The sequence below is a fragment of the Micrasema longulum genome, unplaced genomic scaffold, assembly GCF_059751315.1.
Source record: "Micrasema longulum isolate JH-2025_06_02 unplaced genomic scaffold, ASM5975131v1 h1tg000334l, whole genome shotgun sequence".
Taxonomy (NCBI): domain Eukaryota; kingdom Metazoa; phylum Arthropoda; class Insecta; order Trichoptera; family Brachycentridae; genus Micrasema; species Micrasema longulum.
This window is the reverse complement of record NW_028277538.1, coordinates 675,235-701,579: the sequence shown is the minus strand read 5'-3', so window position 1 is coordinate 701,579 and position 26,345 is coordinate 675,235. Positions and strand designations below refer to the sequence as shown.

Below are 26,345 nucleotides of genomic sequence, written 5' to 3'. Positions count from 1 at the left end.
AACAAAATGCCGTACATTATTCTAGTGGAACGGAAAGCCGGAATATCCTTCCCTGATCCCAAAAACTTAGCTAAAATTTAACGTAATTTAACTGCAGAAAAATCCCCTTTTTGAAATATAAACCTTGTATCATACCTCGGATATTATAAGCAAAGTAAAAAATAATGCAACTCCCATATTAAAAAAAATAATTGACAACGCCTAAAGATTTTGTATTATAATTTTCGAATGTCTATTTTGAATAGGTAGGAACATTTTTTTTTTGACAAAAGAAGTCTATGATAAATACTAACTTCTAACAAATTAATATTGTCTATGCATATGTGACGTCATTATGGCCTAGTTGGGTTAGGTTTGTCGTAGAAATTTCTGTTAAAAAATTTGTCATTGCCCATGTTAGCGCTAATATTAGAGTTGATTTATTTACAAAGGAAGGAAGGAGCTGTAAAAAATACGCCAAAAATAAGCGCAACAGAAATCGGGTGGCGCTTGAGCTAAAATGAGTCGCCATGAAGGTAGGTGATGGTGATAATCAAAATTTACACGATTGACTTTTAAAGACTGCAATCGTCACTGTCAGTGCATATTTCTTGAGATATTTTCTTTTATTCGCATTCCTTTGTTCTTAGGATCTCTAATTGCGCAATATCGACCTAACTAACGCTGCGATGAATACAATAATAAGTATATTTTGACATTGTTTGCAGGAGTCAGCTGCGATTCTTGTATGAAAAGCAACTTTAGAGGCCGTCGATATAAATGCCTTATATGTTACGATTATGACTTGTGCGGCTCTTGTTACGAGAATGGAGCGACTTCGGCCCGCCACGCGACTGACCACCCCGTTCAGTGCATCCTCACACGATCTGATTTCGGTAAAATTCATTGTTTACACTTCGAGTACCCCTGTCCCGTTCCTCGTCCTCTTACTTTCTCAGCCCCCGATGAAGTGAAACCGCCAATAACGAGGAATTAAAGTGGATTCATTATTAATCTTATCTTTTTTGTGAGCATTGTTTTGTGAATGATTTTTTGTGCAAAAAAACTGAAGCATCGATATACAACAGTTTTAGAAGGAAAAAGGTCTTCAAAATACGCAAATTTAAATGCGTTTGTAGCATTAGTGCCTCAGTTATCGATAGAAAATGTTTTTTTTTTAAATAACTAACAATTTGACGGATTTTATTGAAATGTAGGTATACTTACTTTCTAATCTGTAAATTTGATTACCTCATATAGTTAATACACATATAATTTTTCATCAGTACTAATATATCATATAAATAAAATATGAGTGATACTTTAATCCACAAATTTGGAATATCCAGTGACCGGTTTCATCGTTTTCGGGACATCTTCGAGACTGGTTTGAGACATATTAAAGAGTTCAGTGTATTTATACAAAACAGAGGTAAGGATAGAGAATTCAAAATTATATGAAAGTAAATTAAATAAAGTTATTTTTATCTTAAGGATCATTATCCATTTTTTTTCAGGTTAACTAATGAGTTGATACAATGCTATTTTAATGAGTTAAAGTATTTTCTTTTTAGTGTCCCATCCTTCGTGAATGTGATTTTTGTCAATTATGAGTTCTGAAAAACAAAGGATAAAAAGCCATTAGTAAAAATATAGTACAATGAGTATAGTTATGGAGAATATATTCTTCTAAAATATAGTCTCGAAAGCGATGAAACCGGTCACTGGATATTCCAAATTTGTGGATTAAAGCATCACTCGTCTTTTATTTGTACAATAAATTACAATGAACTTCCGTCAAGAATTTTCACTTACAAACTTAAATGTTACAGTATTTATAAACTACAGTGAAAAGTTGTTATTAACACCAAAATTATACATGCACCAATGCTTAGGATACTTTCCAAATGTGTTCAAATAAAGACGCAAGTGAAGCTTAAATTAGTACACACAACCTTGTTATTTTGTAAGTATTCTTTTTTATCATGTGCAAGTATCCATTTTTGGCAAAATCAAAACAAGAAAATAAATTAAAGAATCTTTAAATGACATCCTGATAAAAAAAATAACCTGGGGAATATTATATTGTTCATCATCATCTGCCGTCTCTTATCCGATGGTGAACATAGGCCACCCCCTTAAGTTTCCACTTCTCTGTCCCGAGTCGACCGCATCTGACCACTTCCTGCAACCTTTATGTCATCAGACCGCCTTGTCTGAGGTCTGCCGACACTTCTTCTGCCTGTTCTGGGTTGCCAATCCGGGGGTATTATAGTTCATCTAGAGTCAGCTCCGTTTCTGGTTGGCAACCTTGCGGACCACACCAGTGACCTCTGATCTCGCTCTTATCCACGTGAGTGGCTTTTGGGATGGTGTTTATATAAAATTTTAGGTGTGCATTTTATTATATTTTTCTTATTACAATTATTGTCATATAAAAGGTAACAGACACATTGTGTTACATTTGTTAGTATGTGAAAGTCGAGTGCTACTTATATTACTTATTTATCATGTTTAGGGCGAAGACTTCTAACTGCAATTTCAGTCAATGTGGCTTTGTTAGTTTTAATGTGTTTTCAACCAATTATTCGGGGTCCTGTACACATTCTGGCAAAAGGATCGCGCCGATAGATATTTGCGACTTTAACACTACTCGCTAGAATATATATACATAAGACCTGCAGAAATTAAGTTGTCGAGGGTTGTTGGAGTTCCTACCTCAGTTAGAGATCGACAGAAGAAATTAGGCTGCTGTTTAATGCGTATTTATTACATGGCGAATAAATAATGAATAGTGCCGCGCGAGTGTCACGGCGTTGAGGGGTTAATCTGGCTGCACTTGGACTTGCTGTCCGGGCTGCCTGTTGGGGCTAACCGGTTAGGCTGACTGCTAGGGGTGACTAGGCATCACACTTCCTGTGGTCTCTCTATAGGCCACGTTCCTTTGTTGTTCATTACCATAATTGGTTAAAAACACATTCAAAATAGTTGAATATCCTTTTCCGTAAAAGTGGTTTGTAGCCGTTGTCCTGAACATGGTTGTTATAATCGAAGATTGGAATAAGTTTTGTATGATTAAATGTTGGTTTTCTCATTGTAAATTATGTAAAATTATAAGCTATGATTTTATTGACTGAAGAAATTTTCTATTCTTCGCTGGTTCATCTCGAGTGTACGATAGACAGTTATAGATTACATAGTCCACTTAGTATCTATAGTAGGCATATAAACAATGTGAAAACTAATCTACAAAACTGTTTTCTTAACTTTCTCTCAACGCTTCCATCTGTTGACTTTTGTGAAGTAAAATAACTGAATCCTTTATTGACGTGGTTGGGATTCATGACTGAATTATTTTACCTACTAGGCAAAGCCTGAAAGTACTTTTCAACTTTTATACTTATATCTATACTAAGTAATTTAGTAAAAAATGTGGATCTTTAAACGTAGACAGAATGGTGAATGTTACACAGTGTATAAAGTGGCCACTTAAACCAGCCAATGACAGGTCATATGCCCTGTAAATGCCTAGACTTCCATGTTCTCTTTGCAAAAATGCTTTTCCTCTTTATTGCAATAATTTTAAATCTTTATAACTCCCAGGGAGTGAAATTCAGCCTTGTCTACAAACATTGGGACATATCCGAAACATTAAATTTAGTTAAGTTGAGTGATGAAAAAATCGGCGTTTATTATAAGCAAAGCGTAGTATTATTATGATCTGTTTGCAAAACAGTGAAAAAGGTAAAAAATATATGGATAAGCAAAATTAAAATACAAGCGATCATATTAGACACTTCTTAATATATTGAGTTTTTCTACTGACATTTCTTGGTGGAACTACATTTTTAATTATATTAATAAAACTATGTATATAGTTTTATTCCACTTTTATTTATCAATTTTTACCAGTGACCGGGTTTCGTCATGACCGACATCGTCAGATTGGTGGGAGACTAAACAAATTTCTATGTTATATCCAAGTGCAAGTAGGGGTTGTAAATCCTGATTTTATATAATTATGGAAATAAAAGAGTTTAAATTAAAATCATTTAAGTATAAGGTAATAACAATTATATGAATATAAGTATTGTTTGAATGTATATAGTAAAAACTGGTGTAAATTATATAATTTTATGAAGTTTTATAATGAAAATGTATTTGAATTATATGTATTTAAATTTAATGAAAACTGTAAGTCGACGATTGTTATTATCGAGTTATATTATATTATATACTTATTGAGTCATATCTTTTTTTTTTTTTTTTTTTTTTTTTTTTTTTTTATTTAATATAATCATACAATGCATATACATTATACTCCCAGGAGTTATTAGAACTCATTCCGGGACTGAGGAAAATATAACAATTTTATAAAGTACATGATATAAAGAGTTACAAGAGACATCGCATTTCTGGCTAATCTTAAACCAGTTCATACAAATAGAAATTTGAAGATCAACCAGATCAGATTAATTTCAATAGAGATATGCCAGTTTAAAGTGTAACAATTATACAATTAAAAATATACATCCTAACTACAAACAAACATCTTACCTTAAAAGAAAAATCTAACAATTATAAAAAAAGTACATCATTTAAAGATCAACCAGAAATGGACCAGTTTAATGTATAACAATTATAACAAAATACATAATATGATAGACTAATATCATGTTTTTGATAAAAATACAAATGTTCAATTCCTTCACACATGCAGCAAAGGCCAAAAATTAGATAACACTTAATTACCTCGGGCCCGGGGGACATTGCTGTCGATGGAACTACCAACCAGCGGCCCCTGTTATCAGTACACCATATAAAATATTTAAAAAGAATTATTAAAAAATATTTCAAACAGACAGAACGCTTAGAATATATAACACAAAAAAATAGAAAACTTCCCCTTATCTTCAAGTCGATACATAACATCCTATCCCTAATTAAACTCAAACAAGTATATTATATTTTATGTAATTAATTTACAATGTATAGCATAATAGGATAGGGAGGCATTAATAAATCAATATTAAAACCTCTCAAATCTGCCCTAAAATCAATCATTAAAATAATTTCAAAAAAGCCCTTCAGGTACCCCAGTGTCAAGTTGATTTAGGAATTCGGGATCTTAGATATAAGGCGATTATATATCTTTAGAATAACAATGTTTGTGAGAGCAAATTATTCTACTAAATCCCAAAAGGAACACTCCCACACTACCAGAAGTCAAACTAGAGGATGGGTCATGGGGTCTACCACAAACTCTGAATTCGGGCAAAGAAATTTCAGGTTTCTGGGGCCCAAAATATTCAACATGTTACCCGAACATTGCAAAACCACGACCCGGATTCAACTAAATAAATTTGTAAAAAAAATGTTATTGGGTTTAGGTAGAGAAAAATCGGAAATTTTACCAATAAACATTCTTAAACAATACATATTAGAATTAAATATTGTATTACTGTATAATAAACTAACTAGTAGGTAGTCATGTTATTGTTTATTTTGCATAAAAATGTTTGTCTTAAAACAGGTTGAACCTAGTTAGGCAGACTAGACATAATCCAGAGAAATCTATTACCTAAAACATGTAGATAAAGAAATTGTAATTTTTGTTAATAAACTGTGATTATTATAGTATATAAATAAATATATATTTTTTTTAATGTCTCAATGTGGCTTTTATTAAAAATATATTCAAACCATAAAATTCTCAATGATCTGTATGTTTAAGGTTTTTATCATATTGCACAATAATATATAATGTATTACATTCTACAGATTTATATTATGGGGGAGAAGCGTTGGGATTAGAACAGCCACAGGCATACACATGTCCTTTCTGTAATCGGATGGGCTTCACAGATGCTACACTTCAGGAACACGTTACAGCTGATCATGCTGATACTTCACATGAGGTGAGATCATGATAATTATTATTCCATTTTTTGTCCTAGTTTTAATTTCCTTTAGTTATATTTTATTTCAACTGTACCTGTATATATTATAAAGAAATGTATTTACCATCGTTAAATGGACTAAATAAGTCCGTAAATAAATATAAATTTTACAATTGAAGCACTAACTTTGTGGTTATTTATTATAATAAAATGAATAAAACAACTTTGTTTTAAAACACTTTTTTTTCTGCTGACCGGTTTCAAAGCTATACAGGCTTCTTTATCAAGGTTATACTAAACTAATGAATTCTATCCTATTTTATTCTATCAATACTGTGCTGCGTATGGAACTAATAAATCAAGTCTCTTTGTCTTGTAAGGATGGGAAGCGTAATTTAAGATATATACGCTCAAAATTAGACATTAGTGGTTAAAAAAATATTTGGTTATTTTTTTTATAAATATTTATTTTATAAATAACAAAATATTTTTTTTTTCTTTTTATGAATCGCTTTTTTAATTTCTAAGATTTCCAAGTTGTCTAATATTAATATTTTATTTTCAACATGAATAACTTTTAATCCAGTGTCTTTATTGAAATTATGATTATTTTCTATCAGATGGTTTGCAAATTCAGAAAAATTATTATTATTTAGGCACCTTAAGTGTTCTTTTACTCTAATATTAAAGTTTCAATGTAGCAATCATTACAATTTAATTGTTATATGCCGGATTTATTATATTAATTTGATTTTATTAGTTCCATTTGAATTTATTAGTTCCATATGTAATACAATATTGATAGAACAAAATAGGATAGAATTTATAAGTTAAGTATACTTTGATAAAGAAGTTTGTATAGCTTTGAAACCGGTCGGTAGAAAAAAAAAAAGTGGTTTAAAATAAAGTTGTTTCATTTATTTTATGTTATTAAATAAATAAATGTCCAGCTAAGTTATTTTACAATTAAATTTTAATTAAAAACATCTTTATTTTTTATTTCCTGATAATGATCCGGCTGTTTGGCAATCTGGATGACTGGAGTTCGTATTAACAGAGTTCTACTGTATTTTGTTGAATGGACGACCTTCTCATCTTGTTACATGTGCTAATCATCACCATCCATATCTTTCGAGTTGTATAAAAATGTGGTAAACCAAATGTGGTAAAACCGTGGCTTCAGTGAGATGTTCTACGTTTCGTGGCGATAAATCATGCATCAGAAGGGAAAGACAATATTCATAATCCGCGCGGTGCCGGCGCATGCCCTTGTAACCTCACTTGAAACATGCATATTGGCAAAATGTTGGTAAGAATTAGTTAGGTACGATGTTAGTGCGCATAAAGCACAATACAAACTAAAGCAACGGTAGATTATTTGGCGTTCTGATGTATGGGCTGTCATTGCACACAATTTCACTTCTTTACAACACCATATTAGACTTGTTATAATATTATTTTAAAAAACACACCGCTGGCTAATTGAGTCGCCCATATGAAGAAAAACTATTCTCTTTGATTATTAATCACGAAGTTAGCTACAGATTACAGCAATACAAAGGGCCATTAGTACTCTAAACCGTCTGTTACACGTTTGTTGTTATACTAAAAACCGAACCAAAAATTTGGAACGCTTTTGTTCTATGCAATAGAGCTAATGGACTTATCTAGTGAATCATTACTCTGAGATTAAAAATAACATACAAGTTTACAAAATGTAAATAAATGAACTCCCAGTTTTTTGGTCAGGAGCCGCCTGTACTCTTGTGGTATCTGTATATAAAAAATGTTTTGTATCGCCAGGTTGTATGTCCCGTGTGTGCGGCCGTCCCGGTCGGGGAACCCAACTTCGTGACGGACGACTTCGCCGGACACCTCACCCTCGAGCACCGCACAGGACCCAGAGACCTCATTTCATTTCTCATATCCTTTATAATTTAGCCTTGGTTCTTACATCCCTATCGATAAAATCAACATCGCAATGTGCAGGTTGATCCGAAGAATCGAGCTCTGTATATTATTATCTGATTATAGGCGAGCGGCAGCTTCGCTGGTGCGCTTATATCATCTTGTAAACGTTCTATCAATTTAATACATTATGACATTTACTGTAGAATTTTTTGTACACAATTCTTTGCATTAAGTGCATATTGAAATTTATTTTTACAGTCACGTACTTTGTCATTCATTCGCATTATCCCAATATTTTATTTAAATTAATAACTTTTATTATTTAGTCGCTTGTCGCTGTATTCTAATTTTATTTTTAAAGACCATTGTAAAGCAATATTTACATATGTTTTTGGGCCGATAAGGCAAAGGATCTAATTATTGTGCTTTTCAAGGTTATAATGCTCTGTGTTGTTTTTTTATTGCTGCCTTTGGGAACACATTGCAGAGTCCATCATTTGGGATATGAAAAAATAATTAAATCAGCCGAGATGATGAATATTGCACCTGTGTGTAAAATCTTTTACTGTACTTTTATTTCAACAACTGCCGTATCGACTAGGGATTATTTATTATAGCATTTGTAATTATTTACCGCTTTTACTTGCTATAAAATGAAAATATAAAGGTGTCGAAACGTGTATGAAAGATAATCCTTAACTTATTCACACGACGAGCCGACTGCCATCCGACATGGGGGAGTACGGCGCACACCACACTCCGGCCGAGGTATCGGGGTCCGATCCCGTCGCTCCAATATGCACTTTAGGTGAGTCCTTTCTCTTTCTCTTCATCATGTTTAATCATAAAATTCATACCGGTCTTTTTGTCATATGTAAATTATTCTAGGAAATGCATACCGTGTCCATTATTCGACTTATACATAGTTCATTTTAAAGAATTTTAAAAGCTATTTGTTGAAATAAAATGATTTCTATGCTAGAATAGAGTATTCTGTGTCCGGGTGGATGAAAAATATAGTTCTTAGAAAAGGAATTCTGGATGTGTTTTCCTCTCTATAATTTTTTTAAAAGATACTAAAAAATAAAATATAGGCGATATTTGTACCAGATTCAATTCCCAGCAAAGTTGACATTAGATTTGTATCCAAAAGTGTCATTTTCACTGTAATATTTCTTAGTTCTACGATTGGGTCTTAAGCATAATACTGATCATCTTGCCTGCGTGTATCTAATGATTTAGATACGCTGCAATTGCTATACCGGTGCGATAGGGAAATGAAATGAGAATAGAATACGGACACTGAAGATATAATATATCATGTTTGTTGCCAAGCTGTCTAGATATTGGAATTGAGTTTTTACGTCTTTTTGGCTTGAAATAATGTCAGTGTATAAACCAGTGCAGAAGTTGTTATATAGATGCTGTACGGATTCGGCCGTGGTATGCGGGGACATTTCTTCATTCTTGTGCAATAGATAAGTGTTTCAATATTTTGGACATCGGCCAACCCAGTGACGGCGCGAGCTAACCCTACATTGTAGATTTACTAGAGGTAAAATGTACAGTGGAATGAGCTCTGCCAAGAAAGCACTTTTTCTATTGCGATCTAAATACCTCCGTTAGCTTCACTCGAAATAACAGATTGAATTTGAGAATTCTTTTCCTAATGATATAATCTCTATAGCGAGGTCCTTAACCCACCAATATTTATGTGGTAGTCTATGCTATATTTTTTGTTGTATTATGTTTAAGATAAAGTTGTGATGAGGTGAGGTGAGGACATATTGATTATTTGATCTAGTCGACAACTATGCCGTTGCTCTACAAACCCTGAAATAATTTTCAATAAAATATTTGGTTTGATTTTAAACATTAACTTCTGCCATCGAGTTTCTAATATTTTTAGTCATAACAATGGAAAAATAATCATTGTGCCACTATCATTTATTGAAATTAAAAAATAATATATGTAGTATAAAACCAACACATGTACATTTAGGCCACGCATGAAATTTATTATGGAATGTTTCTGCACACTTTACTCCAAATTGTAAATTTTTAACTTGTGTCATTATTATCGCTCAGCTGCAAAATGGACCATTTAAAGAGTTTGTTTAGTTTGTCACATAGTCCCTGGATAAACTGAGCAAAAATTGCAGGGTGAGAAACTGACATTATGTGTTCTGAATTGATTTCTGGAGTCCATATTATGAGAGAAGCGTTCATTTTCTTTCCCGTTGTCTGTGGTTTCGTATCGTCTATTCCTGGGTCAATGTCTTAATCTATGGTCGCTCTGTCCGTTTCCGCCAATTTGGTATCCCGGTCATCCATGGATTTTGTTTTTTCATAAAGCGTCATTTTCCCAACGTGTTAAGACGTTCGTTGATTTTGTCCGATCAGTTCGAAAAAATCTCATATATTCCTGGGAAAAACAGCGTTACCATCGATAAAAACTTTTAAGGACGGTTATATTATACAATTTAAATTACGAAAGTTCCGCATTCTCACGTATAACGATCAGTAATCATCGTGTTTTGGGGTTTGTTTACAAAACACCATTTTGATAAGCACGGCTATCGTTTAAAAAACATTGTGAGAGTTTAATATTGTTAAGTGTTGACGCTTGAAGTTGTTCCTGTCTTACTATAAAAACTATAAAATACGTGAACAAACGATCTTCATCTACCCGGCATTGTCGCTTATTTACCTAAAAAATATTATTTTTCACCGTCGTAAACAAACGACGCCATCTTGAAAATCACCTGTTGTGTGTTTACAAACATCGCGCGAGTGAATATTTTAAGTGTGACGGATAATTGATCTATTTATGTGACGGATAACTCATTTACTAAGAATTTGGTGCTTCGAGTCAAATTTTGAAATATGTATTTCGTGTAAATTTCAATTTCGTCCTAATTGTCGGTAAACATCGGTCGTCATTTTGAATACTCCGACCTCTTTAGTCTTCAGTACTAAGTTTACTCGACTTTTTAAATAAATCTGCAGACTTTTTGAGATAACAATGAGTGATGCAGAAAATGTTCAACCTCACTCATTATCGCCGGTGGCTGGGCCCTCTCGATGCAGCGAATCGCAAAAAAGATCTCACAAATCGCCCGGTCCTTCATCGTCAGACACAGAGTCTCCCGAGCCGCGACAGCAAAAGCGGCTAAAAGTGTTGATGGACCCGAGAATAGACTATCTAGTCCAACAGATCGGAATTCTGACTGACGCGGTATTCCAAAGTCAAACCGACACCAATGTCGCAGCGCCAGGTAATACTTCTCCCGTAGAGTCGGAACTGCAAGAGGACGAAGATTTTCTCCAACAACCTCCCGGACTAGAGGAACACGTGGATGCTCAAGAAGAGCTGCAGCTGGATTTCCAGGAACCCAGCACGACAGTCAAGGAACCGGTCCATCCAAAAGCTAATCCAAACAGGATTCGAGCATTGGAAAAGCTCCAACACTTCGACAGTGATAACTGGGCCGGCGTGCGATACGCGGAGGTCCAGAAGAAATTTCTGGCAGAACCGTCGTTTGTTGAACTCAAAGTCAACGACGAGCTCAGACGCTGTGATGTCAGCTCTTCTACTCAAGCTTCACTTGAAAAGTCTTTTGCTGCTCTATCGCACGCCCTCCTCATACAGAAAGAGGAGTTTCAGTCAGGGCTCCAAGCATTGGTGAATTGGGCCGCCGGCGAGAGCACGGCTCTTAACAAAAAGACCTTATTTGATAAGGTCAAATTTTTGTTTGCCCCCGACTCCGCATACCAAAGGGTTTCTGAGGACATTCTTCAGATGGTATGTGGCAGGCGAACGGAGGCGGTGCAATTTCGCAGGAAAGCCATCCTCGGAGAAGTTAAAGATGAGCACGTCAGAGAGGGACTTAGCAGAATTCCTCCTAGCTCGGAACACCTGTTTAGCAAGGGAAATCTGACGTCTTTCCTATCTAGGGTAGGTACTTCCGACAGGTTGACGGTAAAACCGGTGATACCTCAACCTTCATTGAGACCTCAGGTACCTATCAGGAAAAAGCCAGACAACCAGTTTTTTAGTGAGCAGCGAAGGCCTCTCACTAGCAAAAATCATGGTTTTCCCAAAGGAGGAGCTGGTCCCAGCAAGTTTTCTACAAAGAAAAAAGGGGGAGGCAAGCCCACCTCTGCTGGTTCAAAAGAGAACAAGCCTAGAGGAAGGCACACCCGTAATTGACGCCAGAAGGAATCCATTTCGTGGGGGGTGTTTAAAGTTATTCCAGGCAGCTTGGTCGACACTGGGAGCACCAACATTTATGCTGGAAATGATCAGGGGGACACGGATACCCTTCGTGTCAAAACCTCCTTTGATAATGCCACACAAAAATACTTTAAACCAATTTTGCACACCGCCCTCTGCCGAGATGGACTTCCAAATAAAGGAACTTACCGAGACCGGTGTTCTGGAAGCTGCGGACTTATCTCCCAGCTTCCTATCAAAAATGTTCCTAACACCAAAATCGGACGGCTCCCTACGTGTAATCTTCAACTTGAAGTCTCTGAATCTGTTTTTAGACCCTGCTCCCTTCAAACTAATAAGCCACTACAAAGTTCCGGAATTTTTGCAACCAAAAGATTGGTTGACAAAAATAGACCTCTCACAAGCCTATTATCATCTCCCGATCGCACCAAAGCATCGGAGATTCTTGCGCTTGGTCTACCGAGGAAATTTACTTCAGATGACAAGTCTGCCCTTTGGCCTTTCATCTGCTCCCAGAATGTTCGCGACCCTTACAAATTGGGTAGCCGAGTTACTGCGTCGGAAGGGTATACGGACAATCGTGTATCTCGACGACTTCCTCCTTGCGAGCCAATCCAAGGAGGATCTAGGCCAACAGACACGGCTAGCAGTAGATACTCTACAATTTCTGGGGTGGAATGTAAATTTCCAAAAGTCAGTGCTCTCCCCAACACAAAACACAGAATACCTGGGGATCGTATGGGACATGCGCAACAATCGCAAGTCCCTGTCAGAACGGAAGTGTACGGCATTCCACCAATCACTTCGAGCGATACTGTCTTGCCGGCAATGGTCTCTAAAGCAAGCGGAAAGTCTCCTGGGAAGGTTAAACTTTGCCAACTTCGTGGTAAAAAGAGGACGAATGCACTGCCGACAGTTGCAGATAGCGAGCAAATCGCTAAAGCACCTTCCACCAAGAAGGTTAGTCCCGATGACCGAGGAGTGCTTGCAGGAGGTAGAATGGTGGACAGAAAACTTGCACTCGTCAAACACCATTCACAAGGAAATGTTCAGCCATTTCCTGACAACAGACGCCTCAGACCTGGCTTGGGGAGCAACATTGGACGATTTAACTTTATCAGGTCAGTGGACCGACCTACAGAAAAAGTGGCATTCAAACCGGAAAGAGTTGTTCGCAGTGCTTGCAACCCTTCAACACTCAGCACACAATCTCTCCGGTTCAGAAGTCTTAGTGCAATCGGACAACAAATCAGTAGTCGCATATATCTCCAAGGAAGGAGGCACCAAATCCATAACACTCTTAAATCTGACCCAAGACCTCCTGACCCTTGCAGACGAGTGGGATATCTCGCTGACAGCGCAGTTTCTTCCCGGAAAATACAACGGCGACGCAGATCACCTGTCTCGGGGAAAAACATCTCCGGAATGGCACCTTTTACCAGCAGCAACCGAACTAATTTTCAATCACTTCGGACAACCCGATATAGACCTGTTTGCTTCCAAAACGGCACACGTGACTTCAACATATGTTTCAAGAGATTGCACAGACTCGTGCGCAATCTTTCAGAACGCTTTCAGTCAATGTTGGGATTACAATCTTGCCTGGATTTTTCCCCCGCCAAACTTAATACCACGAATTCTAGCACACCTGAACAAGGCAACCGGAACCTTTCTCCTTGCAGTCCCGAGGTGGCCGAGGGCGTTCTGGCGACCAGACTTAATACGCCGATCATTAGCACCGCCATTGAAAATAGCCAACTTGGAATCTGTACTAATCGACACATCAACCAGCAAACCTCCACCCAAAATACAAGAACTGGAAATAGAAGTATGGAAAATTGGGGGTGGGACAGCGTTTTGAACAGATGGAATCCAGAAGAGAAGAATTTACTTCTATCAGGATGGCGAACTTCGACACTAAATACTTATAAGCCAGCTTGGGACAGATGGTGCCGCTGGGCATCAAAGAACAATTTCCATCCTAACAAACCTACTGCAAACCAGGTGGCCAGGTACTTGGCACAGTTGTTTATTGAGGAGAAATTGTCATATAACACTATACTAGTGCATAAGTCAGCAATAGCAACGTTCTGTAACCCAACGGCTGAAGAAAGTCTTAGTTCAAATTTTTTAGTAAAACATACCCTGAAAGCGATAGCTATGGCAAAATCTACTCTTCCAAAATCTCCAATCTGGAATCCACAGATTGTAAAAGACTGGCTATGTAAAAATAGTCCTAAATTAAACTCCCTATACGAGATCTCCTGTAGAGTGGCAACACTATTACTGCTCTCATCGGGACGGAGAGTACACGACCTGATGTTGCTAAATATCTCGGAAGGGAACCTGCAGGACGAAGGTACTTCCATTATCCTACATCCGTCTTTCGGATCAAAGACAGACACCCGGTCACACCAGCAATCCAGCTGGAAACTTTTAGAATCACCGGAACCCAACATAAACCCGGTCTTTTGGATAAGAAAACTAGTAGAATTGTCAAAGGATCGGAGATCGGAAGTAGATAACCTCAAAAGCCTGTTTATAAGCACTAGGGGCCCTGTAAAAGCTGCTACAAGAACCATTATAGGAGGATGGATAAAGACCACACTGAAAATGGCTGGAGTGGAAGCTACTCCCGGCAGTACACGTTCAGCGGTCGCATCCCTCAATTGGTTAGAAAACTACCCAATTGATAATATATTAGAGAGAGGAAACTGGAAAACTGAAAATACCTTCAGAAAATATTACCAAAGAGAGTTGCTAAATCATACAGTCTCAAAAGGTTCCTCTCTAGCAAGCCTGTTTCAACCGGTTAATATCAAATAAAGGCGTCACCCGGTCACCAGGAGATAACAGACAGATCTCTCATAATATGGACTCCAGAAATCAATTCAGAACACATAATATTGGAGTTTTACCTACCATTAAAACTCTTATTATGTTTCTATTGATTTCTGGAGTCCAGGTAACACCTACCTGGTGCATTATGAGCTTTATGAAAAAACAAAATCCATGGATGACCGGGATACCAAATTGGCGGAAACGGACAGAGCGACCATAGATTAAGACATTGACCCAGGAATAGACGATACGAAACCACAGACAACGGGAAAGAAAATGAACGCTTCTCTCATAATATGGACTCCAGAAATCAATAGAAACATAATAAGAGTTTTAATGGTAGGTAAAACTCCAATATTTTGTAGCCCGAGTTTTATCAAGAAATATCTACAAAAACATCAATATAACAATATATTGAGAATTTGCCGTTAAAAATTCCTTTTCCGTGTCACTGAAATGTCTTTAAACTGGCAACCTTTCCTTGAGCTATGGCTTCCTTAGAGAGGAGTGCCATCGTCTAGCGGCCGTCATGTGCCGGTGGAAAACGTCATTAAAACCCGCGCTATCTGGTTTATGCAGACATAACCAGATAGCGTGGGTTTGTATTAACCAGAGAGCTTTGGCTGTGAATAGAACGCTGAACAGCAGTACCGTCGTTTGCAGGATGGCCAACATAGCGGCACGAATAGTTAGAGATTTTTTTTCATTCTTGCGTCTGAAAATGAGTGCCAACATGATTTGGACTATCAAAAATGTGACAATTTATATTGATTTCGTAAGAAAATCGTGATCATTTTGATATTTGTACCTTGAGTTGAGATGCACACTTTGTGGCATGACTTTTAAATATCTCACTCTTCTCCAAATGATATTTTATGACTTCCGATAACCCTTTATCTTCCTAGTCTAGTTTATCCATTTTCCGCCGACCTGTCTCAGTTTTATTAAATAAATTTGATTTTTTAATTTATTTATTTATTTTTTAAGTTAGCTTACAGAGTATATAAAATAATATTTGCATTGACTTTACTTACATATCTATTAACATTATTTTTCAGTAAACAAAACATTTATTTTTAAATTTATTAAAAAAAAATTCATTCTTCATACATTCAGGCATCTCTTCATACATTTTCAAGCCTTTATACAAAATACAATTTTGGGGTTCTGTTTTTTTTTTTAATGGCAGCTTTGTTCTATCCCTATTTCTAGTAATATAATCATGATTTTTTTTATTTAACACTATCTAATTTGAAGTATTTGGGCATTCGATTGTTTAAAAATTTAAATATAAAAACAAGCATGTTATGTATCAGTCTATTTTTTTTTATTGCTATTCAATTGAGTTCTTCTCACATTTTTTCTATTTTCTATTTTTTTAAAAATAAAAATAAAATAAAAAGTAACCGCTAGATATGGCGCTTCCTTCATTGGAAACCATAGCTTAACACTGTGGTAAACTAAACAGAAAAGCAGTAGATTTTGTCTATCGATTTTTCATGCCAATTATCGTTTCACCAGGCAGAGATTGCTTGGTTTTAAATATGGCTGCATACATAGCAAAACCTTTTTATTTTTGGCAGTACTAATTCCATTTCCCATAACATATTGGATTGAATTTACGAAAAATAAAATGATTTCATAAATGGATAAATAAAAATGATATATTTCAGTGCGGGAGGAGGTCTCAGTGCCCTGTCTCCCGGGTCACGTGAAGCCGTGGTGGACCCCATAGCGGAGCTCCTGTCCCAGCTGTCGGGGGCCCGCAGGGCAGCCGGGCCGGCCCCCGCACCCTCCCAGCTCCAGCAACTACAGATGCAGCTTCAGCTTGAGCGCCACCAGGTTTCGGTAAGTACTCCTCAAACACCTTCATTGAATGTTAAGACCGGGGACCACATCAGTTTTTTTAATTTTTTTGAGAAATATTCCGCTAAGCTTCTATGTATGACTGATAGAGAATAATGCTCTAATTTTTACCGCGCTCAAGAAAACATTTTTTGCATCCAATTTCCCGTAGGGCGAAAGTTCCTCATTGATAAACAAATCTTCGATTTTATTTTTGCTACTGGTGGGAATTGAACCCGCAATGCCAATTTTACAGTTGGCCATCTAACTAACTATGCCACCAGCGCCTGTCCATTTAGTGTTACTATCAAATAAAAATCAAAGAGAAATCTTAACAAATAATACTTTTATCCTTATATTGTATGGTAAATGTGAAAGATGTGAATAGATGCATGAACTGCAAATATTTATAGTGAATACATAATTGAAGTAAGTGTTTTTATATGTTTCAAATTCTACTAATTCTTATTAATTTTTTAGAGTAGGTATAAATTTATACAGATTACATACAATATAATATATATTTGAACATTTCCCATTATGGAACAGAAAAAAACAATTCTTATTTATTTATTGTACCATAATCAGGAGTAACGTCTTACAACAATGTTTCTATTAATTTCTCAGTAATATTTCTAAATACAATGTTTTCAACAAATGCCAAAAGAATTATGAGTATATTTTTTAACGTATTTCTTAAACATGTTGTATTTCTGACTGTACTTTTTGTTACTTTTGTACATTTTATGAAATAAAAATATTCCTCTGTAAGCATAATGAGGTACCGTTTACCTAAACTTTCTCATGTGGCACGTGTGTTTGCAGGCAGCGCGACAGCAGCATCTGGAGCGCGTCCCCCGGCGGGGGGCCGGCGCCGCGGGAGCCCCCGCGCCCGCCGCAGCCCCCGCCGGCGCTCCGCAGCCCGCCCCCGGACCTGCCGCCCCCGCCCCGCAGGCACCCCCCGCCCGGGAAACTGACGCGCCGCCCTCACAATTCCTACTGGCTAGGTAACTCACTACATTTACCTAATGTATTTGTTTTTATGTATGAATATTTTTATTAAATTAGTTAATGTGTACATATTATTATTTTTTACTTATTTATTTGTAATTAAAACAAAAGTGTATTTGTCTGTTTTTTACTAATCTTTTCGGCTGTATATATATATTAACAAATTACAACAGGGATGGAGAATACCTTAAATAAGGGAATATGGAAGTCAAGGCATTTACAGGGCTTATGACCTGTCATTGGCTGGTTTAAGTGGCCACTTTACGAACTGTGTAACATTCACCATTTTGCCTATGTTTGAACATCCATATTTCTTCAATTCTTATATATATATGTAAATTCATCGTATTATATTATATTGTATGTATTATGAAATTTCGGTTGTATTATATGTTAGTATTAATATAAATAATTAATTTATTATATAAATAAAAGACCAGTGATACTTTAATCCACAAATTTGGAATATCCAGTGACCAGTTTCATCGCTTTCGCGACATCTTCGAGACTGGTATCTCTATTAAGGAGTAAGGATAGAGAATTCAAAATTATATGAAAGTAAATTAAAAGTTATTTTTATCTTAAGGATCATTATCAAAATTTTTTCGGGTTTACTAATGAGTTGATATGATGTTATTTTAATGAGTTAAAGTATTTTATTTTTAGTGTCTCATCCTTTGTGAGTGTGATTTTTGTCAATTATGATTTCCGAAAAACAAAGGGTAAAAAGTCATTAGTAAAAATATATTACAATGGGTATAGTAATGGAGAATGCACAGCATGTGTGTTATCTGTTCATTAAGTAATTCTACGTCGGGCTTACTTTTTAATCTATTAATTTCGAGAATTTCTAGTTTGTCAAGTTTATGGCCTTTAGGTGCAATATGAATTATTTTTACATTATTTTTTAAATCAAAGGAATGTTTATTTTCTATTAAATGATTGAAAAAATTTGAATTATCTTTATTATTAGACCATGATTGTATGTGCTTTTTTATACATGTTTTAAAGGCTCTAACGTTTGGCCTACGTAGCATGTATTTTTACAGTCATTACAATTAAGAAGGTAAGTTCCTGAGTCGGAAAACTTATCACGTAAAACGTAAAAGGCTGCGGTGCATTTATTTTTATTTATTATTTGTCCAATTTTATCACTTGTTTTGCCAATATATGAAAGTTTTGCCCAACACTTTCGATCTTTATTATTATTATTTGTTGTCAAACTTTGGGTTAATTTATTATTTACAAGATGCTTTTGTTATAAGAAAGAAACAATTGTCATAAAGAAAATGTACTTGATTGTCATAAAGAAAATGTTACTCTGTTTTCGAATAGCCACATTCCAAGTGTTCATGTAAGTGTGTCATAAAGCCATTAATCCTTTCCCTGTGTTCGGCAACCGAATTTCGGCTCCTGTTCTATTTTTGGCCGAAATTAGTTTAAATACGCTAAACGTCACTTCAATATGCCTAAAATTAGGCATTTTTATTGTTAAACCTTAGGAGTTCATTAAAATAAGTGTTAAATCAATTGGGCCTTACTCATAAACTCTACGTAAAGTTACGCCCAAGTATAGTGGTATTATTCGGATGGTAATACCATCCTTATTCTACCACTATAATAAGGACGGTATTCCACTTATGAGTAAGGCCAACAATGAAACAAAAGGCATAAATTTAATGTGGCAACTAACAACACTCACCTCCTGAAAGCCCGAACAAACTAAAGGTCACACGTCACGCGGCCGAGTCACCGGCTATAAGATGTACCCGAGTACATCATCATTCCCTTTCCGCACCTAATGGTGCATAAGGCACTGCATTGGTAAACCAGTCGCAGTGTATCTTGATCATTTATTGTTTCATGAAGGTAAGATGATCAGTCTACCAGTCCAGGAACTGTGAAATATTCTAGTGTGAAAAACAAATTTTAAATAAATATTTTATATCAACCATGTCGGGAATCGAACCCGAGACCTCTCACATGGTAGGCAAACGCTCTGACCATTACACCGCGAGGCCGACAGTACCCGAGTACAGCCAAACATAATCCGACACTTCCCTACCGCAGGTTTCGGCTGAGCCGAGGTTTTGGATAATTTTTGCCCGAAACTGAAACTACGATCAAAGCTCCGATTATTGACTGAAACTGGCTAAAACCAAAACTTCGCTCGGTCATTAGTATTTTATTTTTTAGTTTAAACACTTATTTTGTTGGTGACCATGAATATATAGATATGCTTGATGAATACTTAAGCTACGAACCTTTTTGATAGTAAATTACTCGCATATGTTATGAGTACTGTGTAAAAGCGCTGTCATAGGCGCTCACAGACGTTTCTGTGCACCGCAGTGAATGAGTTAAGTGGTTGAATTCGAAAGCTAGAAGTATGCCTATTTTCCAGCATATGAGAGGTTTTTTTTCATAATTTATTTAACTCTAAATCAGAATTTTTTGATCAGAACTCAATTTTATTGGATGTGATACATCTAATGCTTTTATTGCCTCTTTCGCTGCGAGCGCTTGGCATAAAGACCCTTATTTAATTTCTGCCATTACACCACGCAGGTTCCTAAGCAGTGTCAGTCTAGAAGAGGAGTCGGAGGAGCTGTCGTGGCGCTCGCGCTTCGCGCAGGCCGCCGCGCTGGGCTCGCTGGGTCGGCCGCCGCCTCCGCCGCGGCCGCGCCCGTTGCCGCCGCCCCCGCCGCCGCGCGCCGCGCCGCCCCCTGCGCCCCCCGCCAAGCCCGCCAAGCAGCGCAAGGAACACGCGCGCGCGCAGCACCTCGCTGACGGCAGGTAATGCTATATAACCATAATTCCATTTAAAGCTATTTGTCCATTGGTCTATTTGAACTCAAATGAACTATACAGGTGGTTTTAAAAAAGATTTTACATACGATTTTATGGCTGTCCCGTGACTTTATTATTTTGTAACTATCACGAGTTATATATTTCAATGTCAGAATGAACGTAGAATTTATGATGATTCATTTGATCGTTAATATTTAGTCTAATAATGGTACTTTCGAAGGTAAAATAATTTGGTAGTCAAATGGCCGAAGGGGCCATCTGTCATTTTGAAAAATGTTCAGGAGAGCTGAAATAAGACTAAAATATTTCAGTATTTCGTCCGGTTTTAGTTTACTTTCTTACCTTTTTACATTTTTACTGGACAAAACATAAAAATATTTTAGTTTGTAGGTTGAATCAAAGTCTTATTTCAGGTCTCCTGAACATTTATGAAGATGACCGATGGTCCCTTGTGCTATCTGAATGGTGGTGGTGCGTACACCAATTGTGCCGTATCTTAAAAAAAAAAAAATTGTTACATGAAGGTAAGATGATCGGTCTTACGCTTTAGGTACCAGTCCAGGGAGTATGAAATATTGTAGTGTAAAAACACTAAATAAATATTTCATGTCGGGAATCGAATCCGAGACCTCTTGCATGGTAGGCAAACGCGCTGACCGTTACACCATGAGTCCATCCGTTTATATCGCAAAAGGAAAAATTAGCAGTTCATAATAGAGTCCTGGTCTCGACTCTTATGTATGGGAGTGAAGTATGGACTTGGAAAAACAGGGATGGAAGTAGGCTGAATGCTTTCGAAATGCGATCTCTCAGGCGAATGTGTGGTAAAACTATGTACGATAGATGCACAAATTTCGAGATCCATACATTATGTAAGGCTGAGTTAGGCATTATCGACAAAATCAAGAGAGGAGCTCTGCGCTGGTTTGTACATGTAGAGCGAATGGGCAACGAAAGAATGGCGAAAAATATTTACAATACAAATGTTGATGGATGCAGAAATAGAGAAAGACCGAAAAAGACATGGCATGATCAAATCCAACAAATACTTGAAGATAAACATGTCAAAAGTCGGAATAATCAGCATGCGTGCATGAGAAGATGTATGAATGTAGAGGAAGCGAGATCTGTATGCAAAGATAGATTGATGTGGCGTTCTATCCTCTCTGCCTACCCTTACGGGGAAACGACGTGATGGTTTGTTGTTGTACAAACTTTTTTGAAACTGCCCATACATAAACATGTATTTATTTGTGTTAAAATGAATGATGTTATAAAATTTTTAATATTAGATATATGTACATAATATTATGAATAAATAAAGACGTCTAGATTCCTCTTATAAAAAAAATAATTAAAACAATGGCCCACATGGCGTAATGCTTAATTTATTTTATACATTTCTCGATACATAATATGCTTATTGTTAAAACTTTAACTACGTAACTGGGATTTCTTACCTTGTTCCAAGTCAAATCTATTATGTACCAACTTAGTATATTGCCATTATTTGATAAATGAATAATTTTATATCTGGGAAATGAGTCCCAGCGAGAATATAACATAAGCATTGTGAACATGAAGTTGTGTTCTTGAAGGTAGGTCCTGCCTGGCGCCCCGCTGCCCCCCGCGCCTGCAGGAGCCCTAACGGAGCCCCAGTGGAGCCCCCGGAGGCGTAGCGCGGGAGCCCTAACCAGCACCCCGGTGTTAAGCTCCCGCAGTTTCACTCTGTTTGTGTATTTAACACTTAGTCTTATAATGTATTAAATTGATATGTTGTTTGATAATATATTATGTATATACATATATGTATGAGACAGCCCGCGCGCGCCGTTATAAAGAATAATTAGTGATATTACTAAACATGATTTCGTAATAAAATATTATTGTTGTTAATTTTAATTTAATATATTGTATCATTTTTAAATTGTCCGAATCGAGTGGTATGTTTAGTAACGGTTTGATCATATTTACGCTTTCCTTGTGTTTTACATAAATATTATATTCCGCGATCGGTAGTGATAATGAATACATTTAGTGATTTGGAGTTTATTTCCCGCACATCACACCTTGTTTCTTTCACTCCTGTTCCCCAGTAAAGTTGGCGATACTTGACCCACACATACAAGTACTTCTAGTCTACAGTGTAATGTCAGCTTCTCCTGATCCGATCCTTCCAATCCTCTCCCCGATCTATTATTGCGATGCATTCAATAAAGGAAATGTCTGTTTACACTTCTCCGTGTATTTGTTTACCCTCCTTCCCACGAGGACGTCGATACAATCGCTGGCAGCGCAGAGTGGCTCCAACTAGTAGGTAATAAATTGGTAAGGAAAATACAATAATATGTACTGTTATCTTAAATTTATTATAAAATTTCATTTTGTACATTATGTTGGCTGGATGCAGAACTGTTTTAACCGCAATCAAAAGTTAAATACCCGAAAATTATGCAATTTTGCTTAAAATACTTGTACATAATGCAAATATTACATTGGCAGACATAAATACATAAAAAAAGTTTGTTTTTTTTTTTAATGCGACAATAGTTCTGTATTAAGCCAACAATTAATTTACTTAAAGTTTTTATAGAAAGAAATTGTTTTTTGATATTTTTATATCGTGGCATTAATCTAGTAGAATGAGGAAGTGCAGTGGGTTTTAAAAAAATATATTTGCTATTTGACTATTAAACTAAGCCAGAACATTTTTTTTATATTTTGTTTTATGTATCATACTATCAGCACTGTGATTTTTTAAAGTTTTGTAATTATGAAATTACTCAGCCTGTAATGTCACAAGTCCTAGTCTGTGAGTTCTGCTGATTGGCGAGTGGCTTCCGGAAACCTATCACAACACTATCATCAGTTGATTCTTAAGATCTTGTGACATAGTTTGTTTTTATTAAAATCATTTTCATAATTTTTTTTTGTACATTATGAAATGTCACCATAATTAAATGTTGTAATTTTTATCGCATGTAAGATTTTTTTTCCAATACAATTTCCCGTAGCATTGAACTTTCTTATTGAAAACCCATACTATATTAAGAGGATTGAGGTGGAGAGCGGTTGATAAATAGTTTTTCTGTCACTCTTTCGAAGATGCCTCCCCGAATACTGTGCGAAAAAGATAACCGCACACCGGACTGATTATGCCTAGCTAAAATTGACAAAATCAAGGTCGCCGGCATCTCCATTTTCCCTTATCTCAAAATCGAACCTTTTGTTTTTGTCAAAGAGAGAGTATCCAAGAGAAATTTTCTAAGTCAGTATGTTCTGCTTTTTTAAAAAATAGTTCTATTTGTAAACTGTACATCCAATGACAGCAGATAAAACTATGCGCTTTTAAGGATTTTTGGATGGACCTAGTAGTATGAAGAAAAATCACATTGCGAATCCTTTCAATGTCTAAATTTAATTTTCAGGAGTTCTCAAAGAAAGTAATTTTTGTGCTGGCATTTTTATTTCAGTATAAACAATAAAATAATCTAAATAACAACATGGCATTTCTGAAATGTAATATAAAAAATTAATCAATTCAAATGGAAGTTATTTTACATTGATTGAAAAAAAAAATGATAACTGTTTCAAATTGTAGAGAAATAAACATTCATAGAAATTTACAATTAGATTTCTCTGAATATTCCATAGTTTCATTGAGCAATCATAATATGAGAATAGTAGGAAAAAAGTTCATTCATTAATCCATTGAAAATTATTTTATATTATACTGCAACCGCACATCACTGAAGTTACCGATGGAAAATATTGTAAAAGTTTTGTAGGTAATAAAAATGGATATTTTACACACAATACTCATCATTAAAAATGGAAATCGAATGGTGCTGTCAGTGAAGTTAACGGAATTATATTGAAAGAAAAGTGCAAAAAAAAACTTCATACATCTCGCTTCAATCTCACATAAACTTATTGATCCAATCATACGTATCAAAAAGTAAAGACTTAAAACAATATATCACACAAAATCTACCGATTAAAATATAACATTTATTCTTACAACAAACATTATAAACTAATGTTCATAGTCATTATTACGTCTTGACTAAAGCGAACTTGGCTTTGCGTTTCTCTATCCGTTCTTTGTTTTCTACGTCCACCATGAGTTTGGAAACTGAAACGCCGAACCGTTCCGCTCGCTTCTTCAGGATGTCCAGCGAAGCGCTGGCGGCCGGTTGGATTCTCTGCGAAGGTTTGTTATCCGGAGAGCTAAGTCCGAAGCGAGCCTTCCTAGCATCTTTAGCCGTGGATTCCGTCGGCGCCAGCCCGAACCTCTTGGCTCTCATTTCCAGCCTTTCCTTGGGGTCGGCAGCCAGCTTGATAACCTTAGTCGCGGGATTATCTCCTTTATCAGTGCTGTCCGCCTTTTCCACCGTGCTTTCGTTCGCTGCGGCGGGAGCCGTGATCACCGCCCTGTTGAGTACGATCTTCTTGGTAGGAGTGGGATTCGCATCAGCGCCCTTCTTGACTTTGGGCGGACTTTCAGACTCGGGGGAGAGTAGCTTATCTTCGTTTAAGGATTCCGAAGATGAAATCAGGGGTAACCTTCTCTTGAGAGTGCGCGGCGGATGCAACGCGGTGCCGGTTACGGTACCCGGTTTGGCTTCTGTCTCTTGACATTTGGCGAGCGTCGACGCTGAAACCTCGGATTCGTTAGAGATTATATCGTCAGCGATCAAATCCCCGACAGCTTTGTCTTCATCATCGTCGTCTAAAACTCCGTCAGAATCCAACTCGTCGGAGTCCAGCGTTTCCTCAGCGAGACTATCCTTGCTGACCGCGGCCTGCAGTCGCGAACTCAGCTCGCTCTTATCTCCGACTGTACTCAACCCGCGCGACTTCAATTCTTTCTTGAGTTCCACTACTTTTAATTTCGCGATGTCGGAAGACTTTCCAAATACGGTTGAATCAGCCATCATCACGAAAACTTCGATATACTATTTCGGTTCGGGTATTTTACTTATGTGCACATATACGTTATCATCGACACACAAAAATTAATTGTAAAAATACCGTCCAGAAAGCAAGTGATCGAAAATTGAAACAATAACACCAACGATAAATGCCAAACTGCACAAATCGAACAGAGGCAAATTAAGAGCAAAGACAAAAAGGAAAAAGGCAGCATGCAGAGGCAGAGACACGGATTGATCAAACCATAAACATTTGCCAAGAGTCAAGTATTCTATGGTATTCGTCAATTTTAGTACCGACTTATCAAATAATTACACGTCATAAGCTTTGTAAATGCCTAGACCCCCATATTCCCTTCTCAAAAATGTTTTCCCTCTCTGTTGCAACAAATTTTAAAAAACCTATTTATACCAACAAAAACACAATCCTTTCCAATGTTCGCTTATCACGGGGGGTAAAATTGAATATGAAAAATAAAGTTTTTATGGGGTAGGTGTGGATTGGTTTTAGAGGAAGGTGAGGTGGAGAAAAATTAAGATGAGATTTGATTATCTCGGAGGCAGTGAAAATCAAGTGCTGCGTTCGCGCGTTTGAATAGACGGAAGCTGTCCGTCTCTCCGCTAAACTTGAGATGAATTAGAAGATTGCATCTCCCTGGTGCCTTATCGGATATGTGGAATAAAAAATTACTTCGCCATGTGTTTCCCATTTTTATTCCCCGTCATAATGATGCAATTAAAATTAGAACAACATGAATTTAAAGCCCAAAAGAAAATAAAAAAACTTAAATCTGTTCTGAAAACGAGTAAATTGGATGATAATTCAAAACTTCACGTAAATTTAAAGTTAGAATCAAAGAACATATAAAATGTCTG

At 36.5% G+C, this 26,345-nt stretch overlaps 2 protein-coding genes across 3 annotated transcripts; one reads left to right on the top strand and one right to left on the bottom strand.

Moving 5' to 3' along the window:
- The first annotated feature begins 329 nt into the window (after positions 1–329).
- LOC148282374 (E3 ubiquitin-protein ligase Kcmf1-like) lies at positions 330–25,658 on the top strand. Of its 2 annotated transcripts, none has more exons than XM_088225177.1 (9): positions 330–515; positions 708–875; positions 5,761–5,897; positions 7,683–7,802; positions 8,501–8,598; positions 16,542–16,716; positions 17,539–17,720; positions 20,293–20,520; positions 22,138–25,658. In XM_088225177.1, exons 1-9 carry the CDS (start codon positions 500–502, stop codon positions 22,181–22,183), a joined length of 1,170 nt encoding a protein of 389 aa, XP_088081303.1. In that variant the 5' UTR covers positions 330–499; the 3' UTR covers positions 22,184–25,658. The 2 variants fall into 2 exon arrangements, with proteins under 2 accessions (XP_088081303.1, XP_088081304.1); XM_088225178.1 differs by having other exon boundaries at positions 22,134–25,658.
- On the bottom strand, positions 23,983–25,658 carry LOC148282375 (uncharacterized). Its single transcript, XM_088225179.1, has one exon. It carries the CDS (start codon positions 25,473–25,475, stop codon positions 24,591–24,593), a length of 885 nt encoding a protein of 294 aa, XP_088081305.1. The 5' UTR covers positions 25,476–25,658; the 3' UTR covers positions 23,983–24,590.
- Positions 25,659–26,345: the final 687 nt, after the last annotated feature.